The sequence below is a fragment of the Coturnix japonica genome, chromosome 9 (genome assembly GCF_001577835.2).
Source record: "Coturnix japonica isolate 7356 chromosome 9, Coturnix japonica 2.1, whole genome shotgun sequence".
Taxonomy (NCBI): Eukaryota; Metazoa; Chordata; class Aves; order Galliformes; family Phasianidae; genus Coturnix; species Coturnix japonica.
In genome coordinates, this window is record NC_029524.1 from 2,011,779 (window position 1) to 2,035,915 (window position 24,137).

The 24,137-nt window shown below is 51.5% G+C and overlaps 2 protein-coding genes across 6 annotated transcripts in view; one reads left to right on the forward strand and one right to left on the reverse strand.

Annotated features, from left to right (window-relative positions):
- NGEF (neuronal guanine nucleotide exchange factor) overlaps positions 1-15,648 on the forward strand; it is a 33,724-nt gene extending 18,076 nt beyond the window's left edge. For all 5 annotated transcript variants that reach the window (XM_015871147.2, XM_015871148.2, XM_015871149.2 and 2 more), the window contains 10 exons: positions 4,883-5,043; positions 5,263-5,415; positions 7,292-7,421; positions 8,146-8,220; positions 9,166-9,255; positions 10,782-10,945; positions 11,826-11,981; positions 12,717-12,796; positions 13,188-13,292; positions 13,654-15,648. In XM_015871147.2, the coding sequence (XP_015726633.1) occupies positions 4,883-5,043; positions 5,263-5,415; positions 7,292-7,421; positions 8,146-8,220; positions 9,166-9,255; positions 10,782-10,945; positions 11,826-11,981; positions 12,717-12,796; positions 13,188-13,292; positions 13,654-13,826 (1,287 nt within the window). In that variant the 3' untranslated portion in view covers positions 13,827-15,648. The remainder of the gene's footprint in view (positions 1-4,882; positions 5,044-5,262; positions 5,416-7,291; positions 7,422-8,145; positions 8,221-9,165; positions 9,256-10,781; positions 10,946-11,825; positions 11,982-12,716; positions 12,797-13,187; positions 13,293-13,653) is intronic.
- A 238-nt stretch (positions 15,649-15,886) lies between these two features.
- On the reverse strand, positions 15,887-22,386 carry SNORC (secondary ossification center associated regulator of chondrocyte maturation). The gene is made up of 3 exons (XM_015871160.2): positions 20,327-22,386; positions 16,576-16,758; positions 15,887-16,185 (listed from the first exon to the last, which is right to left on the reverse strand). The coding sequence occupies exons 1-3, from the start codon at positions 20,394-20,396 to the stop codon at positions 16,076-16,078; spliced, it is 363 nt and encodes a 120-aa protein (XP_015726646.1). The 5' UTR covers positions 20,397-22,386; the 3' UTR covers positions 15,887-16,075.
- Positions 22,387-24,137: the final 1,751 nt, after the last annotated feature.

A 24,137-nucleotide genomic window follows, 5' to 3' on the forward strand; every position in this document is an offset into this window, starting at 1 on the left:
TTTGTTCTGTTTACCTGGAAAAACACAGTTCTTGTAACTGCCAACATTACAAACACAATCTGGCATCCGAAAAACTACAAGCTCTTCTTTCTGCTTCTAAATAGAGTCATTTACAGAAGAACATCAGCTTAAAAGTTTGCATCAGAGATTTCAAAAGCTGCCATTGCTTTGGGGTTGCGTTTGTCACCTGTAGGTGTTGTATGGAAAAATACCTGTACTGCCAGACCCCAGCACTACATTTTCTTCCATTGCTTTAAAATAACAACAGAAATAAAGCAGATGGAGATGGGACAGTGCTGCCTCATAGAAGTGCTGTGCTTTCCCCTCGTGTCACTTTATCAGGGGCTGAAATTTTCTTCCTGTTTGTTCTGGATTAGCACAGTAAGAGATTATAAAACTGCTGCAAGCCAGAAAGCTGTGAAATTGGCTGAACACTGAGCAGACAGAGCGGAGAATTTGCTCTTTAAGGAAAGTCAAGCACAGAAAACAAGGAGTGTGGGGGAAATCACTGAAACAATTAAAGAGATTACAGTGAATTCAGTGTTGAATTCGCAATACGAGATACCAGCAAGATAAAACAACACCAGGTACGAAACAAGGCATTTGTTTATCAAGCATCAAAACAAGAACCTGGGTTGGAAGAGCAGTGGATGTTTGGAAGTTCTCATGAAAGGCTTTATGTCATTGTCCCCATTGGAACAAATGACCCAGAAAACGGAGTTTCAGGGGAAAAAGCACCTCCCACCCCCCAGCAGTTCCGGGAGAGAAGATTGCAGTGCGGCCCATTAGCCCCTAGGAACACAAACAGAAGTCAGGCTGTGGTGGCATTGGCCACATCACTGTTTTCATCTGAAGGCAATGTCAGGGGAATGGAACGTAAAAAAAAACAGCTGGAACTGTCACAGAATGTGGGCGAAAATGCAGGAAAAGAAGAAGAGAAGAAAAAACAAAGAACAAATGACAGACTGCAGGGGTCAGGGAAATACAAAAATGATGTGCCACTAAATAATTATGAGGAATGATTAAATCATTCATAGGGGAGCTTTAATTATCCAGACATCTGTTGAGCATCAAACACAGCAAAACATGAATCACCGAGGACCTTCTTTTAACTATGTAGAAAATGGAGTGATGCAAAAAGTAGGACAAGCCAAAAGCACCGTGTGGGTTCTGACATGGAGTCAGCGTGGGGAAAAGGATGGGCAACACGTGTGTAGCAGAAGGAACAAATGGCTGAAGGGAGGACATGCTCCTGGTGTTACATATAGCGGAGGCTACAGGGTATTCTGTCCCAAAAGCTTGGAAAAGGTAGCAATGGGAAGAAGTGTGATTTAGTATGTGGGGCTTCTTTTAGCACGAGCCTTAGATTACATGTTGGTACTGCCTGTTTGTGGAGAGGCTCCAATTTACTCCTCCTTCCCAGGTCAGATCTCTGTCTTTCAGTTTGTCCTTGTTTGATTTACTATATAGGTTATTTGTTTTGTCCTCCTCTACGTGCTTTCTGCATTGATTTTCCTACACTGGGCTCATCCTTTGTGTTACAGGAGATCCTGAGCTGGGTGGGATAAGAGTTATATGGCCATAAGAGTTTGCAGAGTAAAAAGCAACGACAACAAAACCAGATTAGTGCAAGATTCTCTGTCCCTGAGCTGAACCGTTTGTGCTGAGATTGGCTTTGCTAGATCTTTTTTTTTTTTTTTTTTTTGATGGGGATTGTGGCCATTTTGGTGCTAGGCAGAGGGCTGGGTAGCCAAGACTAATCCGCACCTTCATGGCACAGCGTGGATTTGGATCAGAGAGCAACTGCTGTGAAAATCTTTGCTTAAGCAGAAGAAAGATTTGAACCTTTAGTGTGCAGCAGTGAGGTGCCCACTCCATGTAAGAGCATGTTGGACAGGGAGGCAGTCTTTCTCTTTCATTTCTATGCTTAATATCCAGGAAAGATATTTATTTCCTTTCCTTCTTTGAGCAATCCTTAGATTTCAAGCCTCTAAATCTGCTGTGAAACAGAGCTGCACTCTTGAAAGAGCTCTTGTGCTGGCCTTGCTGCACGTCTAGCAGGTGGAGGAGACGTGGCCCAGTGGGGACAGCCAGGTTTGAGGGCTGGTTATTGCCAATACGATGGCATCAGCTCGAAACAAAATCCCTCCTAGGCTAGATGAGAATCCCCCTGTACTGACCAGTGCTTTACAAGAAGATCCCAGATATTGGGAGCAGCTATTTTCAATCTATGTAACAAAACACCTTATCAACACAGTAGGGATATACCTTGTAGCATTACTTACTCTTGTCTTTGGCGACTCTGTATTGCCTTCTTCCTTAGGCTTCCTGTCTCATTTCTTTGCCTCTCTGCCAAAATAGAAGCAATGAAAACAATTAGTACAGCTTTCATACAGCTAGTAGATTTCATGAAGTTAATGACCCAGAGGACCGAACGATTTTGGTCATGTTTCCAAGAGACAATTTGAGACTGTTTGTGGACTCTAGAGGACAGCATTACATCCGTTGACATCTAGTTCAAATCTCCTCATTATTTCTGCGACTCTGAAGCCAGAAGTTCATGCTGTTTTATCTAGCGAAGGCTCAGAGATAGTGGAGTTCAGTTATTCTGCAGAGATCTCTTCATTATATCGCAGTTTAGGAGTTTGTTCCAATGTGAAACAGCAATCTGGGCTGTTTATAGTCAGCATTGGGATACTTTGAGTCTGCAGGGGAGCAGCTGGATCTCCAGAGTAACCTGAGAATCCTGTGCCTGGCAGATGCTGTAGCAGACACTTCCAGAAGCTTGTCTTGATCAGTGCAGATAATCTTTACTTCTCTGGAATCTCCTTTAAATCAGAACCCTGCGGACTGATATTTGCACTATGGATTTCAATGTCTCTTTGGTCTGTCTTACACTCTGCATGTGCCCATGCAGGTCTAATGCTTACCCTGTGATGGGCAGGAAACACACACAAATGGACCTTTCCAGACATACAGAGTGGGGACTTTTGTGTCTGTAGTTCAAGAAGGAAGCTCAGAGATCAGACGTGTTGTCAGAAGGCTGAAAGGCTGCAGTAGAGAGGCACACCTTGATCCTGGCTCTTGGGAGACTTTAAAGGACCTGACTATCCGAATGCATACAGTCTGAGGATTGGAAGACTCTGGGGAGACCTCATTGTGGCCTTCCAGTGCTTAAAGGGAGCTTAGAAACAGGCAGGAGATGGGCATTTTGTGATAGGATGTGATAGGATGAGGGGGGATGGTTTTAAAGTAAAAGAGGGGAAATTTAGATTAGATGCTGGAAGGAAATTTTTCTTTCAGAGGGTGATGAGGCCCTGGCACTGCTGCCCAGAGAAGTGTGGGTGCCCCATCCCTGGAGGTGCTCAGGGCTGGGCTGGATGGGGCCCTGGGCAGCCTGAGCTGGTGGGGGGCAGCCAGCCCATAGCAGGGGTTGGGGCTGGGTGGGCTGTAAGGTCCCTTCCAACCCAACCATTCTGTGATTCTGTGATCCTGTCCTATTCTTTGTTGTGTCTTTACCTATTTCTTTTCCTCACAGTTATTAAAACAAACAAACAAAAAGCTACAATTAAGCCTGTATATTTAGGTATATTTAGGAGACTCACCCAATTGTCCGTTTGTCTCATTGGGAATCTGTTCTTGAAGAAAATGAAACATCTGTGTATTCCTTAAATACCAGCTGTTCCACACGCACCGACCAAGTGAATGCATTTCTACCTGCACCCTTTGCTCCCTCTCCTTTCTGGGGCTGTGCAGGCACAACCTCTTTCCCTGGTGCAGGACAGGGCCACCTGCTTATGGCTCCATTGGACTTTCTGCTCACTGGGATTATCTCTTGGGCTGCTAACTCCATTAAGAATGGAAATGCCAATTCAGCCGACACTCAGCAGCTCTTTGCTGTTCCTATCCTTACTGTACATACTTGCTGTTCCTTTGGACTTGCTTGGCTCCGCATTGCTCATGCAGCCCCAGAGCTGGTGGGGCTCAGGGCCCACTCCTCCTCACCAGCATATGGCGGAGGAGCTGTGGGCACTGGGGGACTGTGTTGTCAAGCTGCTTTAAGGAGAATGAAGGAAGACTTTGCTGCCAACAGGTTAACCTTTCTGTAACCATACCATGGCCCAGCCCCAGGATGCACCTTCATCAAGAAATGTTTGAAGGAGCTAATGATTTTCTGCTGCAGCAAATCCCTTGCAAGAATCTTAAATTGATCTTACTTTAAGTAATGGATTCGGTGTTTGTGTCAATAATCACTTGCTTTATTTACCACTGCACAGAGCCTGGAGAGTAAATGAGGACTGTCCCTGTGGCACGTGCTATAGGCAAAAGGCTTTACATCCTCAGCTCGTTAACTTGAGATTTACCTCTAAATCAAACCATCCCCTTCTCCTGTGCCTGGGTCACAAACAATGCGGCCAGGCTTGACAGGGAGCATCCCTTGGGCTGCAATGGCTGGATTTCCTTAGGTTCAGGCAGCACACAGGGCCTTGGAGCACCACAGCTGTATCTTTGTATTAGCATTGCCCCAGGGAGCGTGTGTGGCCTACTGGGATTGCTGTGTGCCAACCCCCACACTGGGATTTTTCTATAACAAAGAGCACTGATGGTGCAACGAAACCTTGCTGCACAGCACAACCAGCCCCAGCAAGCAGAGCTACAAGCCAGTGCTGTCACAAGGAGGGTGTGTGTTGGGGCTGCCTAAGGGAGCTGCCCAAGGGGGGAGGGATATGCTGCATGGTGATGAGGGGCACAGGAGGTCCTGAGGCAGCCTCAGGTCAGACTGAGTGACACTGGGGAGGTGGGGAGAGCCTCTGAAGTGCTTCTCTGTGAGCACGAACAGTAGAACAGACCTGCTGATGTCCTTTTTTGGGTTCCTCCTCAGGCAATGTTTGAGCTGGTTACTTCTGAAGCCTCGTACTGCAAGAGTCTGAATCTGCTGGTGTCTCATTTCATGGAGAATGAGCGTCTGAAGAAGATCTTACACCAGTCCGAGGCACACATCCTCTTCTCCAATGTCCTGGATGTCAAGGCTGTTAGTGAGCGGTAAGACAACTGCTGCTGGAGCTTTGGCAAGCTGAGTGGCATCTCGTTAACTAAACCTGTGTGCAGAGGGGTGCAAGAGCTGACTGCCAGCAGTCTGCTACACAGCCTTTTCCAAAAGCTTAGTGACACATTCACTGCTTTCAGCCCCAGGGACAGAAGCTGGGGGTTGTGTTGGACATGCAAGTGATAATTAAATCGAGCGCTGGTTTTCTTGTCTAGATTCCTGCTGGACCTGGAGCGACGGGTTGAGGAGAATATAGTGATCTCGGATGTGTGCGATATTGTGTACCAGCATACAGTTGAGCACTTCTCTGTGTACATCACCTATGTCTCCAACCAGACCTACCAGGAGAGAACTTACAAGCAGCTTCTGTGAGTTCTTGTGCTTGATGCTGCATTAAAATTGCATAGGCTAAAGATTCAGCTGTTGGATATTGCCAGTTTGGATAGTGCTAAATGGTACAGAAACAGGATTTCCCACTTTGCTGATGCAATTCCAAGGCTTTAGAGTAAGGGTAAGGGTGGGGTGACAGAGCAGGCGAGTAACATACCCAGTGAGTTCAGAGCCTGCAGTTCCCAGCTGTGGGAAGTAGCTATGATGGATGTGGGAACACATATTGTGAAACATACGCATTCTTAAACTGCAAGTAGAGGCAAGAGACTGAAAGGCCGAGGTTACCATGCAGTCCCTGACAGCAAGAACAGCCACTGCTTTTCCTAAGCTTCCAATGAGGCTGAACCTTCCCACACTTGAGAAAACTTATCAGAAGAACAACATTTTCTTGAAGAAAGAAAAAAAGCCACTTTCATCACATTCTGGTGTTATAAATACAGGCGCTATCTGGGCCTGAGGATATAATCCAGCGTATTTTCGCAGTGTTTTTCAAGTTCAGTCCGACTTTTGGTCCTGGGGGAGTTCTCTTCTATCGTCTCAAAACAAAGACTGCCCTACAAGGCCGTCTTTGAGCAGGAGAATTAATTTTTCTTCAGTTACGATGTCCTGGATTCCTTCAGGACAGCCCATTGCACACGCTGCTCTGTTTCCTCCCTGTAGCAGCAGCTGGTTCGGGGGAGTGTAATGAGCCCTAATCCTTTCCTTTCTCTGCTCTCCAGCTCTTGATGCAAAAAAAAAACCCCAAACCAACCAACAAAACAATCCCAGCACACTGTAAGCAGCCTCTGCTGAGCCTGGCCAACTGTTCTTCCCCAAAGAAGGGTACTGCAGGGTTTCCTTTAGTCAGAGGTGAGCAATATAAGCGCTGTGTCCAGAGTCATTAGCTAAACACTTGGAACTGAAAGAGCGATAGTCTGGATTAGGTGAGCTTGAAAAGGAGCTGTGTGAGAAAAGAATTCAGAGGGAAGCTTTTTGTATTCTTTTTTTGCCTGATGGAGAACACAAAGCAAAGGGGATTTCGCAGCACTTTGCTAAACGTGGAGTCTGAGATGTTTCACACTTGCTCCCACTCTGGTTCCAGGACACACTGGGGGTCCATTCTATTATGGCACAGTGATGCAGGCACCTGCTGCAGCACCGAGAAGCACTTGCAGCAGCTGCTGTCAGAGTGCTCTGAGTTACATGGGGTGAAGATAGGTGTTGCACAGTCAGTGATATCTTTGCATCTGTGCTGATGTTGCTGGCCATGGCTCCAGCTGTGTGTGTCCTCCTTGGGCTGGGCCCCAGAATTGCCAGGAGCTGCTGGCTTTGGCTGCAGCTGCTGAGATTGCTTGGACTCACCTACTGTGAACACCCTCAGGGAAGGTCCAGGGATGGCGTGTGCTCTTCTCAGGCCAGATAACAGTTTCCATCCCACAGCAAAGCAGCCAGGAGTAGCCAAGTTCTGTGACTTGCCTTGTTCTTATGACTGTATGAATTCCACCTTGTCACAGAGATCCAACTGTGTAAAGATATATAATTATTCCTCTGACTCATCGACTTGGACACACACCCCATTCACACACACCTACGCACGCAGCACAGCGTATGCTGCTGAGCTAGATGTGCTACACATGTGAACGCACTACCACAGCTTGTCCATTAGAAGTCTATTTTTTCCATCCCCCAACACTATAAATAGCTCTGGATTTAAACCAAAATACACCTAGAAGCATTCAGTTTCCTCCTTCCTTCTTTCCTGCCCTTGGGATAAGCTAGGCTGATGCTGTCTCTAAGGCTGTGTGCTCCTGGGTCCTCACCCAAAATGCAGAGGTGGAGGCAGAGTAGCACTCACGCTGTCTCTCTCCCCCTCAGCCAGGACAAGCCAGCTTTCCGGGAGGTGATCACACAGCTGGAGCTGGATCCCATGTGCAGAGGCCTGTCCTTTTCTTCCTTCCTGATTCTGCCATTTCAAAGGATCACTCGGCTCAAGCTACTGGTGCAGGTAGAGTTTTGCTCTTCTGTATTGCCCAGAGGTCATCCAGATCACTCCTGAGATTCATTTCCACAGTTGCAAATGAGATACAGCCTCAATCAGTCCTAGAGCTGGCTGAAGCCTTTCCGCAGAGTTGAACATTCTCAGCTATGGGAAAGTGTTCTGTCAGTAAGAGGACACCTCCAAATTCACATTGAATTTGCCATGTTTTGCTGAACAAAAGAGCTGAGGAGGAGCTTCAGAGCTGCTAGAAGGGGCAGCAGCCATGCAGTAGCCAGCTGCATGATTGTTAAGGTGCTGCTGTACAGGTGCTGGGCGTAAAACATCCCCAAAGCCATGTATTACCCCACATCATGGTGTCTTGGGCCAGCCCGGGGCAGCCACTTTTCCCTATGCACCTCTAACCACTGCAGCGAAGGACATGCATCTAGGGATGAGGAAACAGCTCCATCCCAATAAGTCTTACACCTCCTGGCTTGCCCATAGCACTGCCTGTTAGCAGCAGGCCCAGCTATTTCACTTTTGTAAAACAGTAGTATTACTTTTTAGATGTTCAGTTGTAGCCAGATGGGAACAATCTTTAACAAAAAGCAGAAACTCAGAGGCAAGGGTAGCTGTGCTCTGTGGTTCTCCCTGTAATTAGCCTGATGGACAGAAATAACCCCAAGGACAGCAAATACCCTTCTGTGCTGTCACACCTATCAGAGGTAACACAGCTTCTGCTTCTCTGCAGAATATTTTGAAGAAAGTGGAAGAGAAATCTGAGAGGGAAACCACTGCCCTGGAAGCACATAAGGAGCTGGAAACAGTAAGTTTGAATGAGCCTACATGAATACAATTAATATTAAACTGTTGTCAGTTTCACCCCAGAAAAGACATATAGACTGCATTCACTCCTGATGTTGTCCCTTTGAATCCCACCTTTGGACTTAGTGTTTGAGAGGTGTGGAGCTGCTGGCAGCTGTGTGGATGAAGCAGGGCTCTGCAGGGACCAAGGAGTTGGAATCCTTTTTTCGTCATGGCCTTCAGAAGCTTGGAGTTATCTCTTGAATCCTGCAGTTCATTTTAAGTATTTCAAGCTGGAAATTGCATTAAAACATCCGCCTGAGGATATGGCTGTAGCTTATGACTGAGATATTAAAATAAAGTAGGCTATTGGACTTGCTCTAAACTATGCCATGAAACGTACACACTGCAGATCACTGAGGATAAAAACAGAGCCCATAACAATGATGATTAGTGTGCAGCACTTTGTATTGCCAGAATCCCTCCTTGCTTCTGGCAGCAGTTTTTGTCCACTGGTCCAGAGCTTGAGGAGGGCTGTTACTGCGGGTAGAAAAACGTTCCTTTTGTATTCGTCTGTCAGGGGCCCATCATCACTTTCACAACTATTTACGTGGTTACTTGTCTGTAGATGTTTAAGTTTAGATGCTTTGCTGTGTCAGGATCTGATAAATGAACCGTTCCCTTTGCTGTACAGCCAGGAGTGCCGCTTAATGTTGTCTTGTCCAGCACCTGAATGTGGCCATCTGACAGCTCAGCCTCCAGCTGCAGCATCTTCTGGGTGCTGCTTTTTTGGGTTTGTTTGTTTTTTTCCCTTTCCCACATGGACACGTTGCTGATGGAAGGGCCTGGCTTGGTCAGTTCCTGTTGTAGCAAAGCTCTTCCCCCTCAGGGTCAGGCCTTTCTGTGCTTGACATCACTTAGCTGCTTAGGCCACAGAAGGCAAAGCTTTCTATTCTCTTTTTGGCAGGTGGTGAAAGCATGCAATGAAGGGGTCAGGAAGATGAGCCGAACAGAGCAAATGATCAGCATCCAGAAGAAACTGGAATTTAAGATCAAGGTATGAGCATGAGGTTGGTAACACCCCCATGGAGGCAGTGAACCAACAGCATCCTGGCATTGCACATGCAAACTTAGCTCAGCCACATCCCTTTCAGTGCCATTTAGCTGTGGCAGTGCCCTGCTGTGCACACTGTCCTGCTGCAACCTTTGAAGGAGATGCTGCAACCCTTGAAGGAGATGCACTTCTGCAGGCACCACGTTTGCAGTTTGGTGCACATGATCTCAGGGCACAAGAACCAGAGTGCTGTGCCCATACAGGGGTGATGTGATGGCATCAGCTGCCTGTGTGCCATGGGCAGCTCCTGCTCCAGCACTCTGCCTGGCTCTCACCTCACTTCAAAATGTAGGCCAGCTTTCAGCTATTGTTTTACATTACAAATAATATTACAGGGAGATTAAAGCTAAAAAAGCAAAACACTTCAAAGCTGGAAAGTACCAAAATGAAGTCTGCCTCACAATTTGTAATTAATTATTGTGTTTATCCATTAAGTACAGACTCTAATTACCTGCTGATGGTCTGTTCTGGGTCCACTTAAATCACAGTCTGCAGGACAGCACTGGGCTGCAGTATACACAAGGCTGCCTTCGTCTCTTCCAGCTGCAGTGGTGATGCCAGACAGGGCTGGCTTGGCCCTGGGGCAGGCTGTCCTGGGCACTGACAAGGGGTATAAGCAGTGCAAGGGCACAGAAAGAAAGGGTGCACCGCAGCATGTGTGGTGAGCACGGAGAAGGAGTGAAGGTGGAAGGGGTATTTCTAATATTTCGGTTATTTGACCAAAAACATAGTGTTCTTCTAATATAAGGCATGCTTTGTTCTGGGTTTCATGTTTTTGAGGTAATCACACAGTGGTTTGGGTTGGAAGGGACCTTACAGCCCACCCGGCCCCAGCCCCTGCTATGAGCTGCCTGCCTTCCACCAGCTCAGGCTGCCCAGGGCTCCATCCAGCCCAGCCCTGAGCACCCCCAGGGATGGGGCACCCTCACTTCTCTGGGCAGCAGTGCCAGGGCCTCAGTGCCCTGCTGTGTGGTAAAGCTTTAACAGAAGTGCTGTTGTTGCTGCTTGGGCAGTATCTCCTCCTGGCCAGGAGGGACCCAACCAGTGAGAATTCATTCAACATGTTTTCCTGTAGCCAAAAATCCAGCTATTTTTAAAGACGGCCTCTCTGGCCAGGAAGGTTCAGCCCAGGTGATGAGACATCGGATGCACCAGAGACAGGATTGGGTTTGCAGGGCGTAGCCTGGTGTTTAAATCTGGCACTTGGCACTCCAACACCACTATCCTCAACTGTTTGCTTGTCGTTGGGCCTCTGCTGTGTCACCATCGTAGCAGTTACACCCTGTGCTGGGCTGTGGGCTGGGTGGCAGAGCACAGCGCACCCTGTGTAGCTCTCCATCCAATGCACTGCGAGTCATTCTGATGGAACTCACTTCCTCCTGCATCTCCTGCTGCTTTCAGCATCTTTACCACTTAAGTCCACGGGTTTGTTGCTCTTCTGATCTCGGCTGCCTTCATCTCTCTCCTAGTCTGTGCCCATCATCTCTCACTCCCGCTGGCTGCTGAAGCAGGGGGAGCTGCAGCAAATGAACGGCCCGAAGACGTCGCGGACACTTCGCACCAAGAAACTCTTCAGAGAAATCTACCTGTTCCTTTTCAACGACCTGCTGGTCATCTGCCGGCAGATTCCAGGGTGAGTGCAAAACGCAGGCAGCACGTGGGTGCTCTGAGCCCTTTGTAAGCACTGTCAGTGAGCCAGCATCATGGCCAGCATCTTCTCCAGATGGAGCCTCGTGGCAAGCAGGGGTCAAACAGGTATCAAACAGGTCTCCCAGCAGGGTAAGAGATGTGTGTTGGTTGGTTTATGTGGGGTGGCAGCGAGATCCAGAGGCTGGTGGGCTGATCCAGGAGGCCCGTCTTCCTGTCAGCTTTGACTCATCGCTGCCAGAGGAACAGCTCATATTTAGTCAGTTGTATCTCTAAGAGTCCAGAAAATCTGAGCAGCAGGGAGGGGTATCGGTTGATGCCTGCAGCCAGGGATTATATTTGATATGATGTAACCTGCCTCAGGAATGGCGCGGTGCTTAGGACTGTGTTTTGTGCAGCTAGAGACGAGTGAACACAAACAGGGCCCAGAGAACAGCACGTTCTTTGTGGCATTAACCACACTCACCATTAGGGAGCATCTCGGCAGTCCTGTTTCTTACAGACGTGTCACTGCAGTGTCTGCATGCCTGGAAACATTTTGCTTCTACTGCAGCTCGTATCCAAAGAACACGGAGGCATTTGACATAGGAATGAATTGAGCCTCACAGACCCCTTTGGAGGAGCACTGTCTGTGTTTTGAGCATGGGTCACACAGACAGCAAACAAGTTGCTTTAGGCCATGTGGGACCACAAAAGCTGAGCAAGGAGAGGCTCTCTTGCTTTGCAGTGGGGTTTTGTAGCCATTGCTCGTCCCTTTTCCTCCTGCCACACAGCGGTGCTGGGTCTGTCCCCAGGTACACATCTGGGTGGATGAAGCCAAACTGTCTCACCATACTTTTCCTTCTCTCCTCTTTAACCTCTCCCAGAGACAAGTACCAAGTGTTCGACTCGGCGCCCCGGGGGCTTCTTCGGGTAGAGGAGTTAGAAGACCAGGGGCAGAGTTTGGCCAACGTCTTCATCTTGAGGCTGCTGGAGAACGCCGATGACCGGGAGGCCAGTTACATGCTGAAGGCATCGTCGCAGTGAGTACCATGCCAGCACTGCATTGGGCTCAGCACCGTGTGCTCCCTGCACCTCCACAAGGGGAGCAGCTCCTACAGCTCACCAGGGCCAGGCAGGTGGGGTGCCACTGCTGCAGCTGGCCTTAAGGCTGCATAGCTGGCCCTGCACATCACTCCTGCGAGGCCGTCTTCATTCTCTCCTACTCGAATGCACAAGTGAAGCTGGCTCACTCACAAGGGTGTTCTGGAGCTCAGGGCCTGACTTTCTCATTGACCCGAGTCTTAGCAGGCTCACTGTTTTCTAGGCACGGCTCTTCACAATTAGAGGTGTTATATAAGTGCACATGCACCACCAGTTCCACAGCTACTGGAGGTCACACACCCTCAGATTGATGTTACTTTGCTGCTTGACAGCTCTTGACATCTCGTGCAGACAGCAGCCCCACCTGAGACCACACAGTCCTGCAGGCCTGGGGGTGCAGCCGACCCCCCCAGCACATTGCAACACCAGGATCAGGGAGATGAGCCCCCAGTGTAGTGAGCTGCACCTTTCTCCCAGGCATGTGACTGCAGCTTTGCTGCACTGAAAATAGAGATGTCAGTCACATTATGCAGGGCACACGCAGGTTTGACGTCTGTGAGACTGAGCTGTGCAGAGGATGATAAACCAGGCCAGGGCTGCCTCTGCTCAGGGAGGTGTCTGCAGTCTCTGGGACTTTCTCGTGCTCATGACCTCCAATTCTCACCCTTGTCCAGGAGTGAGATGAAGCGTTGGATGATTTCACTGGCCCCAAACCGGAGGACCAAGTTTGTTTCATTTACATCCAGACTTTCTGGTAAGAGTCACTGTGTTGTGTCCAGGGCTTTTCAGCCCTACCCAGGGCCTTTCTGTGCTGATCTCCCCATCCAGCCCCAGACTCTGGAAGCCGGCCTCTGCCTGGGCTCCCACCAGCACCCACTTGTCTCCAGTCCTGGCTCTGATTTTGCTCCCCTCCAGCCCAGGCTGGGCTGCAGCAGCCCCCTCCACCCCTCTGTGCTGCTCAGTGGATGGCAGTGCAGAGCCTTGTGCCCAGCTCCCTTCCCTGCAGCACTCCTCCCCATTGTGCCTCCCCTCACCCCATGGCCTCAGCAATGTTGCTCACTGGATCAGAGCATTCACAGAGCTTGCAGTGTTACACCCACCTGAGCTGCTTGTGCATCCCTCGCTCTTTCCCTGTCTCCCTGCAGATTGCCCGCAGATCCAGTGTGTCCACCCCTACGTGGCCCAGCAGCCGGATGAGCTGTCCTTGGAGCTGGCTGATGTCCTCAACATCCTGGACAAGACAGATGATGGTACGGGGGATGGGACGGGAGCCGAGGGGTGGGTTTCTCCCTGGGTAGGCAGCTGCTGGGCAGCCAGGAGGGGTCCTTTAGCCACAGAGAGAGAAGGCAACGTCAGCATTGCAGCTGAGAGAGCTGAAAGTAGAACAAGGATGTCATTCCTCCCAATGCTCTGCAAATCCAAGCTGCCCTGGGTCAGGGCAGGGCTGATGCAGCCAGCAATGTGTAACCCAGAGCTGTCCTTACCCTGAGCAGCCAACAGCAGCTTCCAGAAGGCACTGCCAGCTCTGTGGGCTCTTTCACAGCAGCCGTCCCAGGGTGGAAGTGACGCTCTGACCTTCCCCACTGACCCCTGTTCTCTGTCTCTGCTTAGGCTGGATATTTGGGGAGCGGCTCCACGACCAGGAGAGGGGCTGGTTCCCCAGTTCTATCGGGGAGGAGATCCTGAACCCCAAAATCCGAGCCCAGAACTTGAAGGAATGTTTCCGGGTGCACAAGTCAGATGACAGCCAGCGGAGGAAACTGGGCAGCAGGAACCGTCAATGACTGCTGGCATCCCCACGTGTGGGGAGCAGCCCTGGGAGAGGGGCAGAGGACAGAGGCTGCCAGCTGGGGGGACACAGCCATGGTGCTGGGGGCCATGGCATGGGACCTGGTGTGCCACACCAAGCACGTCCACCTTTGAACGCATGGACCTCCATTCCCAGGCGGCCTGCCGTGCTTTCTGCAGTGCTGAGCCCTCCTTGGAGAGCAGTGCTTCGGGCTGGCTGAAATCACCCCTTTCCAAAGAGCATGAGCCCAAACTGCACCACATGAAGGCCCTGGGTGCCAGCCAGCTGACCAGCGAGGGAACCTGGGGCAGCAAATAGAACTCAGCAATTAGCATTGCCCACTGACACCTCATCGCTACCGTTTGAGTGAGGGGCTCTCTTAAAGCTGCACCTCACAGGGGTGGGAATTCCAGTGGAGGAACCACCTGACACCCCTTCACACAGCCCCCAGGACCCCATTTCCCCAGTGAAGCTGATGGAGGCATCCCTTTGTAGACCCTCGATCTGCTCCCCAGCGCTCTGAACACAGCCCTGCTCCACCAGCAGCCCCACCTCAGAGGCCCCAGCCTCCACCCCTGCTCACCTGAAGGCCTCAAAGCACATCTGGGTCCTGCCCCATGGCTCACCCCCTCCCTCAGCTGCTGCAGAAGCGTGATACCGTGGCATTCCCAGGCTGATCCAGTGCTTTTGGGAAGACAGGCTGCACATGGTGTCTGCTGTACCCACTGTGGCACACTGCAGGGCTCCAGGAGTGCCGGTGGGCGAGCACCATGCGGTGAGTTGGCAGCACCCCAGGAGCTGCTGTGCTGCACAGTAAGAAGGCTCAGCAACACGCCTGCATGCTTGTAACCCACACCTCCAGCTGTGTGCAGCCTCCCTGTACAGTTCATGTATATACACGGTCCTCTGTCGCAAGCAGAGCCAGACCATCACCTGTTCCAGTTGTGGCACTGAGCATCGCATGAAGCCCAGGGCACAAACAGCCCCACGTGTGACCACAGCAGAGAGCACTGGGCTCACAGCATGGGCTGTGCTGGTCCTGAGCTGCAGCCACCACCCGTTATGGAACCGGGGCTATTGGGTGTTTCTGTAACGCAGCAAGGAGTCTTCCAGGCACTGCCGTGTGCTGCAGCGGTTGCAGGCTGTATTGCGGAAGGGGACAGAGAGCAGCGTGGGGTCCTGGTTGTGTGAGGGGTGTGCAGCGAGCCCAGGATACAGCTGGTGGAAGCTGCAGCAAAGGGAGCACAGAAGCGGGTCCTCCCTTGGGGCAGCTCCATGCCACCACACACAGGGCCCCAGGGAGGGTCTCCAGCTTGATGCAATGGGCTTACCCACCGAACTGAGCACATCACAGCCCATCCAGTTTGGCAGAGCCACAGCCAGCACAGCCCGGTGCTGAAGCCCCGCAGGGGCTGTTTGGCAGTACAGAAGGGCTCCCTCACCTACCAGAAGCAGCTGTACCCCAGTGGAGGAGCCCAGATTCCCCACCATCAGGATACCAGCACCTGGCTGTGTTGCCTGTGGGATGAGAGGGGCCCAGGGCTGCCTCACGCTGTCCCCTCACACCCTGGACTCCCTCCAGCTGCTCCAGCTCTGTTGTGACTTCTTATGACTTCAAACCCCAGGCTCAGGCCGTGCTGTTTCCGGGCACCGAGTGGCAGCCAGTGTTATTTCCTCAGTCTCAGCCACACACACCTTTCCATGGGCACACAGCTGCAGCCCCCACAGCCCCCCAGGCTGCTGCGGGGCACTGAGGGGAACTTCTTGTCGTCTCGTTTTCTGTGTGATGAAATATAGCTGAGTGAGCCAGCACCAGAGCAGCGTGCCGGCATCTCCTTCCTCCTTGTCAGCGCCACAGGTCCCTGCCCCAGCGTGACTGCAGGACCACAGGCAGGGGGTGAAAAGAAGGGAGGGATGAGAACATGGGGCCAGGTAACACACAGGTGTGACTTACAACACCTGAGCAATCCTTTCCCACCAAGGAGTGCTGTGCAAAGTATCCCCAGCACCATCCCCAGCACCATCCCCAGCACCATCCCCAGCACCATCCCCAGCACCATTACCTCTGCAGCCCACCCAGCTGTGGGCTGACACCGCTGCAGCAGAGCTGACAGCACTCAGTGCTCCCAGCAGAGTAGCACATGAGGAGCAATGCGGGTGCAGCAGTGCTGCCCTGCACTGGGCCTAAGGTGCAGATGGGGAGCAGACAGAGGGCAGCTGTGGTACAGAAATCTTTTATTGGGTTCAGGAGGCAGAGAACTTTCTCAGCGTGATGACAACCAAGGCCACAAGCACTGACGTACCCAGGAGGGAGGCGATGACAATGGCACCAATAGCTCCGGGCCCCAGGGAGCCTGCAGGGATAGAAATCACAATAGGGTGAGGGGAAGGGCGGTGGGGTTCACCCCTTTTGCCCTGCACATCCTGGCCCCCCAGGACACCCTCCTGTCAACCCCTCCCCCGCCCCCAGGTGTCCCAGTACCGTTGTCCCCCATGCAGTGTGGCCCCATGCACACTCCTGCCTGGGCTCGGGCACATGCAGTAGCGCCAAGTGTGGACCCAGGCAGGAGGAGGCCACAGCACCTGCTTTGGGGCTGGGAGATGGCCCTGAGCAGGCAGTAGGGCTGATGGGACCGGCCACCTCCAGCCCCCTCCCAGGAGGTGGCAGGCCCAGAAAGAGCAAATGCACAGTGAGGATTTCCTGAGTGGCAGCCCTGTACCAACCCCAGCATCCAGCCCCGTACCGTCCCCAGCATCCAGGCGGTGCAGGTGGGTGGTGTCCTCGGGCTCCAGCTCGGAGGTGTATGGGGTGAAGGCGGTGGGATCTGAGAGCCGGGCGGTGGTGGTGGCATCGAAGGGGCCGGATCCAGAGGGCAGCTCTGCAGGCTCGTTCCACAGTGTGGGCAGCGGGCCCCGCAGGTGCTCTGCTGGGAGATGGACAGCCACAGTCACTGCTGTGTGCGGGTGGCTGGAGTCGGTGTGCTCACACAGCATGGGGTGCAGAGGGTGCACAGCACACAGCCCCCATGGGAGCCCCAGCTCCCTCTGCCCCCCCACCCCACCCCGTGCCAGGAGATGAAAGCAGCACTGCGCTCTGATGTCGCCATCCACATCCTGTTATTCCTTCCCCCCGTGGGGTTGGGGAAGGCACCGCAGCCCTCCCTGTTTGTGTGGCTGAGCGCAGCGCTGCCATCAATGCCCGGCTTGTTGAAGTGGGCCCTGGCGGCGGCAGGAGACATTCCTCTGCTCCCTGTGAAACCACTGGGAATGTCACACAGCAATGGGAGGAGACGGGAAAGGAATGAGCAGCATCCAACACCAGGACCCACCTGAACCGACACGGTGGTTCTCTGGGCCGAGAAGGAAAGGACAGAAGAGTCGGAGCCAACAGTGTGGGATGAGAAACAGAGCTGCCGTGTGCCGGAGGGACGGGGCCACCTGGCAGCAGCACAGCAAGCCCTGCACGAGGCTGCACTGAGCTGTCTGTGCAGGAGGGGTGAGCACGAGGATCAGCTCCAGCCACTGCTCTGGACGTGGCAGCAGCATCTCACAACCCAGCAAGCACCAAGGAGCAGCTCTGGCCTTACTCACAGCTGCCTGCAGAACCAGAGTGCTGCTCTGAGGTAGATCAGGAAAGACCTTTCTGCACCTATGGCCACGACAGGATTATCACTGAGTTCCCAGCTTAGCTCTGGCCCCGGCAGCAGCCCAGCAGCCCTAGGCTGAGCTCTGTGCCATTCCCACAGTGACCCACTCGGGGCAGCACTCACACACTCAGCCCATCCATGACCCCCATGTCAAAGGCCGCATCCTGTGCTCTCCACAAGAGTTCTGCACCCCACAAAGGCTCCCCAGAAACACCCGTGCCCTCAGCAGGGCCTCTCCCAACCCACCCTGCAGGGCTGGAGATGTGCATCCCTTTCAGAGAGCACCAGGACCCGGAGATCTCTTCTGTAGACTCCAGGAGAAATCACAGCAGCTCTCAGAGCAGGGCACAGGACTTCTTTCTGATAGCCACATAAGGAGGAAGCAGTCTAATTTTTGTTACGATCTTGGTGATTTTTAAGAGCTGGATAGAGGTTTTGAAACTTGAAAGCCAAGTATCAATGGCAAAGTAGCATTTCCTGCTCCTGTTCGCCCAAGAACTCCATAGAGATAGAGGAGGACAGGTGCTCGTGTTCCTGACAAGAGGCAGCACACCCTGCTGTAACCTGAGGTCGCACGCCCTTCCGCCTCTCGTGGCCATTTACAGGTTGACTCGATGCCAAATTCACAGCTCACATCCTTTCAGAACCCCGGGGTTTTTCTTCTGGGCTGCAGATGTTTGCAACTTCTTACACTGGTTACAAGGAGGTGACCTGCTGCCTTCTGGAGTAACTGCCCACCTCCAGCCCAGTAACCTCGGCCAGGAGATGATAAGTGTCAGCAGTTCACAAGGAGCACAGCACTGAGCCAGTTGGAGACTACAAGGAGCTGCATCCAGCCCCAACAGACCTGCTGGAATGGCCGCAGCTTTAAGTTTACAAACTATTCACTTCTCACATTCTAGTGCTCAAGATTCAAGAGCTTCCTAATAACCCTCTCACTGTGTTATCCATGAGAACAAAACCATGTTGCTACAGAAAACAGTCCTCGGATGAGGCCTTCTCCCATCCTTTATAGCATCTCCTGCTCCGCTGCTTTCCTCCCCAGGCCGCCCCACTGCAGCGTAAGGTATTTCCATCCAAGCTCAAAACACAAACCTGGGAGCCCACATACAAAACACACGACTCAGAGCCCGGCCTTGCAGAGCCCTCCTGCTGCTCTGCCCTTTCACACGGGGCTCTGAACCCTCAGAATCACAAAGGTTGGGAGGACCGCTCAGCTCACTCAGTCCAACCACTGACCCACAACCCTCAGTGCTACATCCATGAGGATGGAAGGCCGTGCTGAGCAGGGCTGTGCCCACACGGAGGGCAGGGGCTGGCCGGCCCCAGGTAGCCGCAGCAGGCACAGGGCCAGAGCAGGGCTGAAAGGAGGCCTTGATGGAACACAAAGGGCAGCCTGTGGTGTGCAGCGCTGGAAGTGCGAGCTGCGGTTCTGATGAATGTGAAAGGAACTTGTTTACAGAAAGGCTGGGCTGTGTGTGTGTGTGTGTGTGTGTGTGTGTGTGTGTGTGCGCGCCCAGGGTGCAGAGTTGCCTGCATGCTCTTCCCTTCTTTGTCAGCACAAGGCAGGAAATTTCCTCTTCTAACACAGTGAGATGCAGAAAAATTCCACTGTGCACTGACAGCCCCGTGCAGACAGACAGGGATGGGTAAGTGCTCGTCCACAGCAGAGCCCAGTTCTGCTTTGGAGAGGCTGTTCCCCATGGCTCTGCTCAGAGGTAGCACAGAACAAACGTAAGGAGGCCTCACACATTGGAAAGGGAACAGTTAGCACTGAGCCTCTGCTGTGCTCCTGCATCCAAGCACACATCCACCAGAGCAAAGCTCCCAGCCCCACACAGAGAGCCAACATGGGGAAGACAGAGGGGAAGGAATTTCAGCTCAGAGTTCCACCGAACTGTTCCAGCTGATGCCTGCAGAGCAAAAGCAAGCAGTTAAGACAAAGAGCTCACCTGGTCTGTGGGAGGAGCACTGCTGTGGGGGAGCACAAGCACAGAACAAACTGAAACTTGGTGCTATGATACATGCTGCAGCAGAGGAAAACCAAAGCCTGGTGTTTGAGAAGGAACATAGCCACTATTTAGGGCAAGATGTAAGAACGGGCTGTGAGGGAGCTGCTCCTACAGCTCTTGGTCAGAAGAATAATTCAGGTAAGGAGGTGCTGTGCTCTGCTGTCACATTGGCCTGAGCCACCCATCCGGCCCTGTCTGCATTTCAGAGGCTTTAAGAGGAGCAGATGGGGCCAAACTTAACAACCTCCTCAACAAAGAGTGCCCAACAGAACAGGGCTCACACCAGCCGTGCTCCCCTTGCAGCCTGTTGGCTGTTTCGGGCCATTCTCTGTAGCCACCTCTGGCTGGAAACCCAAACCATGCACACAGCTCAGCTTCAGGCTGAGCTCAGCGTTGTCACAGATGCTTTTTTACTGCTGTATGTGCAGCACTGGGGAGGGCACAGAAGGCACCAGAGATCCACACAGTCTTGAGCTGGAGGAAAATGTTTCTCTCCATGATTCGAATGATTTCCTACCACGATCAGCAGGCAAACAAGCAGCCCCACCACAGAGCACACCTGGCTGCAGCTGCCAGCACTCACACAAGCACCGCTGCTATTCAGCCTAACAGAAGGCACAGGATTTATCCAGGTTTCCCCAGCAGATACGTGGACCCAGGATGGAGAGTACGTTCTTACTCAGCGCTACCCAAAATCAACTTCCATCACTCAACCATATTTCAATAAGTACATACGGCAGGTTTTAGGGAGGGAAAGGAGGACGGGATGATAGAGAGCAGGGGCAGTTAGTGAGGATCTCCCCTTTTGGGGTTCAAATGCAAACGCAGACCCTTACCTGCCAGTGCAGCGGGCAGCAGGAAGCACAGTGTCAGCAGGAGCAGGCGCAGGGCTCTGTGGCAGAGCATGGCTTCCCTCTGGAAAGGCGTTGGCAGGAATTCTTAAACTCCTCCAAGTAGGAAACAACTTGGAAATTTCACTGGTATAATAAAAAACTGGGTCTGGTCAGGTCAAAAATTCCTTCACAACAGCAAGTGGACAGAGTGCGTGCAGCCCAGCAGACTCCCCCTCTCTGCATCCCCGAGCACACCTCCTCCCAGGGCAGCTCCACCCTCCAGGACCTGTGCCTCCGAGCCCATAGGCAGCCAGGCCATTCGCAGGGTCCCTGCTGCCAGCACACCGGGCAGCTGTTGGCAAACCCAGCCCTGAGCCTACCCACAGCCAGCACCCAGCATGGGACAACACGAGCTGCACTGGGGCACATACCCAAAACCGAGCACACCATGAGGGCTGGGCTCTCCTGTGTGCAGGCGGGGGTGGTCTGACCCAGCTGGGCACAGCAAAAGAACAAACTCCATCTTTTTAACCAAATACTTTAAGACAGAGCAGCTCCATGGCATCCCTGTTTTGTGGGTGTAACAGAGGTGGACTAGGAGCCACAACTGTCCCTTCTTGGCATCTTCCATTGGATCTGTGATGCCATACCACAGCAGCATCCTCCCAGCTGAGCTGAACAGACACCGCCTCCTCCCACAGCACTCTGCCCTCCATCCCTTGGTTCTGCCCCCCCAGGTGGGCACAGAGAGCTTCCCAGCAGAGGAAATGGAGGTTTGTTTTCAGTCAAACATGCACTGATAGAGACTTGGGAGAGAACTTAGGGAGGATACTGGTTTGCCAGCAGAGGAATTCCACAAGTATTTTAAAAAGCTATTACTACGAGATGGTCTGAGGATGAAACACTTCACTTCTGCTCATCCCCAATATCAGTTCTTTCCTTGCTGAAAATATAATGGCTTTACCGTATGCTTCAGATGCAGAGCTTTCTAGGAAAGGATCTCCCTGCATTTTGGCTGACAAGCAGCCAGACCCAGCTCAGCTACCCTTTAAAATGGCTCTGCCTGCTGCCATTAACAGTAACAGTGCTTTGCTGTGAGGGGACACAGGAAAACCAGAGGACTGCACACCGCCCCTGCAATAAAATGAAGTTTGGGATTATAACCTGGTGATACATGCTCAAAAGAAACCTCAGATCTCTTGCATCAAACTCAGCATCATGTGTCAGAGCTCAGCACAGCCCCGTTAGCCATCCAGCTCCATGTCCTGTCTGAAAAGGAGACTGAAGTGCATAAATACATCAGCTGCAGTCACAATGCTGTAGCTCCTGTTTTTTCCAACTCTACTGAAACAAACACCTTTGCTACTGAAACAGGCCCTTTCTGCCCCAGAGGGGGTGACGAGGTGGGTAAGGTGATCCAAGCACATGATCTGAACACATCGTCTTACCTTCATGCAAAAACAGAAGTCAGCATGGTAAAATACATGAGAACCAGTTCTCTTCCCTCCTGGTCTGTTACCCACAGGCTCTCTGAAGCCCCAACAAGGTCCTCAGGGCATGACAAGTTAATGCACCTTTTCCGTGCTTGCATTGCTGTGTTTCCATTTAGCAGTCACTGGATTGGTCACATTCCCCAACCGAGCTAGAAATTAACAGGCTTTTGCTTATTGTAGTATTCTGAAATTAGCTTGCAGAAATGAGACCATACCATTACAACACCCAAGTGCTTCAGAAGCAGACAGCTCATACACTAAGGTGAACTGGAATCTTAAAACAAATTACCAGCCTCAACACACGCTGCTCTCCCCGAGACCACAGCCAAACGTAACTCAGAACTATGACAGTTAGGTCTTCACCAACTTGGTATTTCTTGCCATGTGAATGGCTGAAGAACATTCATCGTTAGCCTTTACTCACATTTCCCACTCAAAACCAAGCAGCAGAAAAAAAGATAATAGTCTAGAAAGGGAAGCCTGCAAGGAGTCCGTGGGGCCTTTATGTCAGGAGGGGAATAAAAGCTCTCCTTTGGAGCGAGGGTGGTTAGCAGCTGGCAGAAGGAAGGCTCTGCGAGCACAGGTTTGCAGTAACACAAAGCCAGCCATGGCCTCACCTCTCCTGCATTAAGAAGTGGGCACACACATGTTCCTGTATGCAGAGAGGGGGACAGAAATTAAAGCTTTCTTGTCAAAGTTGTCCAATCTCAACTGACTGCTGTTTATTTGAACTCTGGAATTATCAAGCAGGAAAAAACCACCGGTGTTCCTCACCGGGGAAGAAATAAAGCAGCAGTTGTTCCACATCCCGTGCATTTCCTCATCTCGTGACGAATGCTGATCAGAGTTGAGTTTTGGGTCAGTTTTAGCACCAGGAATTATCTCAAAACTCAGCTTTGACAAAAGCAAGCAGAAGATTTGCTCTCAGATATAATACAACCAGGTTTTATTTAAGTTCTCTCTTTCCCCCCCCCCCCTCCCACACTGGCAAAAGTTCAGAGGGAGTTTAAAGTTTTGTAAACATTTTAACTACCCCTCTTCCCCCTTTTATGAATTTACAAAGCAAAGGAGACAGGGAGACCAGATTTGCGACAGTTCCGAGTCTCTCCATGCTATTGGATCCAAAAACTATATACAAGTCTGCAGCAGTCTCTGTATAGTTACTGTACACGTTTGGGGGCTGGGGGAAGAGAGAGGAGGAGGAGGAGAAGGTGACCCCAAAAAAAGGAATAAATCAAACAAAATGAAATTCAAAGCCAAACTGCTCTTGAGCAACTCAGGCTGTTTTCTTTAGGCAGTGACGACAAAGAGACCTTCACACACCTCCACCAAACCTGTAGCGTGGCTCCCTTTGCAGGTTCTGCCCCTCTGGGAATGGGAGATGGGACCAGGGGGCTGAAACTAAGTGCATTTGGCAGTTTTAGATTGGTTGTGTGGTGTGTGCACGTGGGTGAGGGGGTGCAGAAAGGAAGGTGGTGGCAATCTTCTGGTGAGAGAGGAAGGTTGTGATTCCATACTTAAACATTATGGATCCAAGTAAAGGCGCGTGATGTAGTTTTACATGTAGAAGACAAGCAGGGCTGTCACTGCACTTAGCTTCGCCCTCCACAGTCTCTTTCCATTACAAAAGGGCATCTCCGCTTGTTAACCAAAGCACTGTTGGAAATGACAACTAGCTAAGACTGCAGGGGTTCAGATGTGAAAGCCAGTGTTCACTCACACCAAAGACTAGAGATCCACGTGGTAAAGATCCTACTGTCTCTTAAACGAGACAAATTTGCAGGAGAAGAGCTCAAAATAAACTGGTCCTAACCCTCAGAAGGTACCATTTCAAGGGATAAATTCAACCTGAAAGAAGAGATATCCCCCCTCTTCCTCCCCACGAGAGCACAAGTCCCCACTTGTCCAAGAAGGCTGGATATGCTGACAGGAAACTCCGACAGCTTCAACATCACCACCTAACGAAGACAGACTCGAGCGTTCCCTCCGAAAAATAATGTGCTGAGAAGGGCTGGCAGGGGGGTGTGCAACTTCAAACCAACCCAAGCTAAACTGTGCCCGCCACCGCCCTTCTCCTGCTGTTGCCAGTTCTAAGGTTAGCTTATGAATGCAACTCCTGGTTGGGAGAGCACCTCTTGCCCTGAAGGAGCGCAGAAGTCAGTAACTGTGTGGCATTTTGTTTTTGACCAACATCTGTTAACCACAAACTCTCTCTTCACGACTGTGCAAGTGTTGGATGTGGTAAGAGTAACCAGGAGAGAGAAGCAACGGTTTTTTTGCAGAATCCCAATTGATTTTTTTCCAGGTATGTCAGTAGAAGA

Coding starts and splice junctions, on each gene's coding strand:
- SNORC (XM_015871160.2), bottom strand. CDS start 20,396: ATGCTCTGCCACAGAGCCCTGCGCCTGCTCCTGCTGACACTGTGCTTC. Junction 16,759..20,326: donor GCTGCCCGCTGCACTGGCAG/GTAAGGGTCTGC, acceptor TCCATCTCCCAG/CAGAGCACCTGCGGGGCCCG. Junction 16,186..16,575: donor CCGCCTGGATGCTGGGGACG/GTACGGGGCTGG, acceptor CTATCCCTGCAG/GCTCCCTGGGGCCCGGAGCT.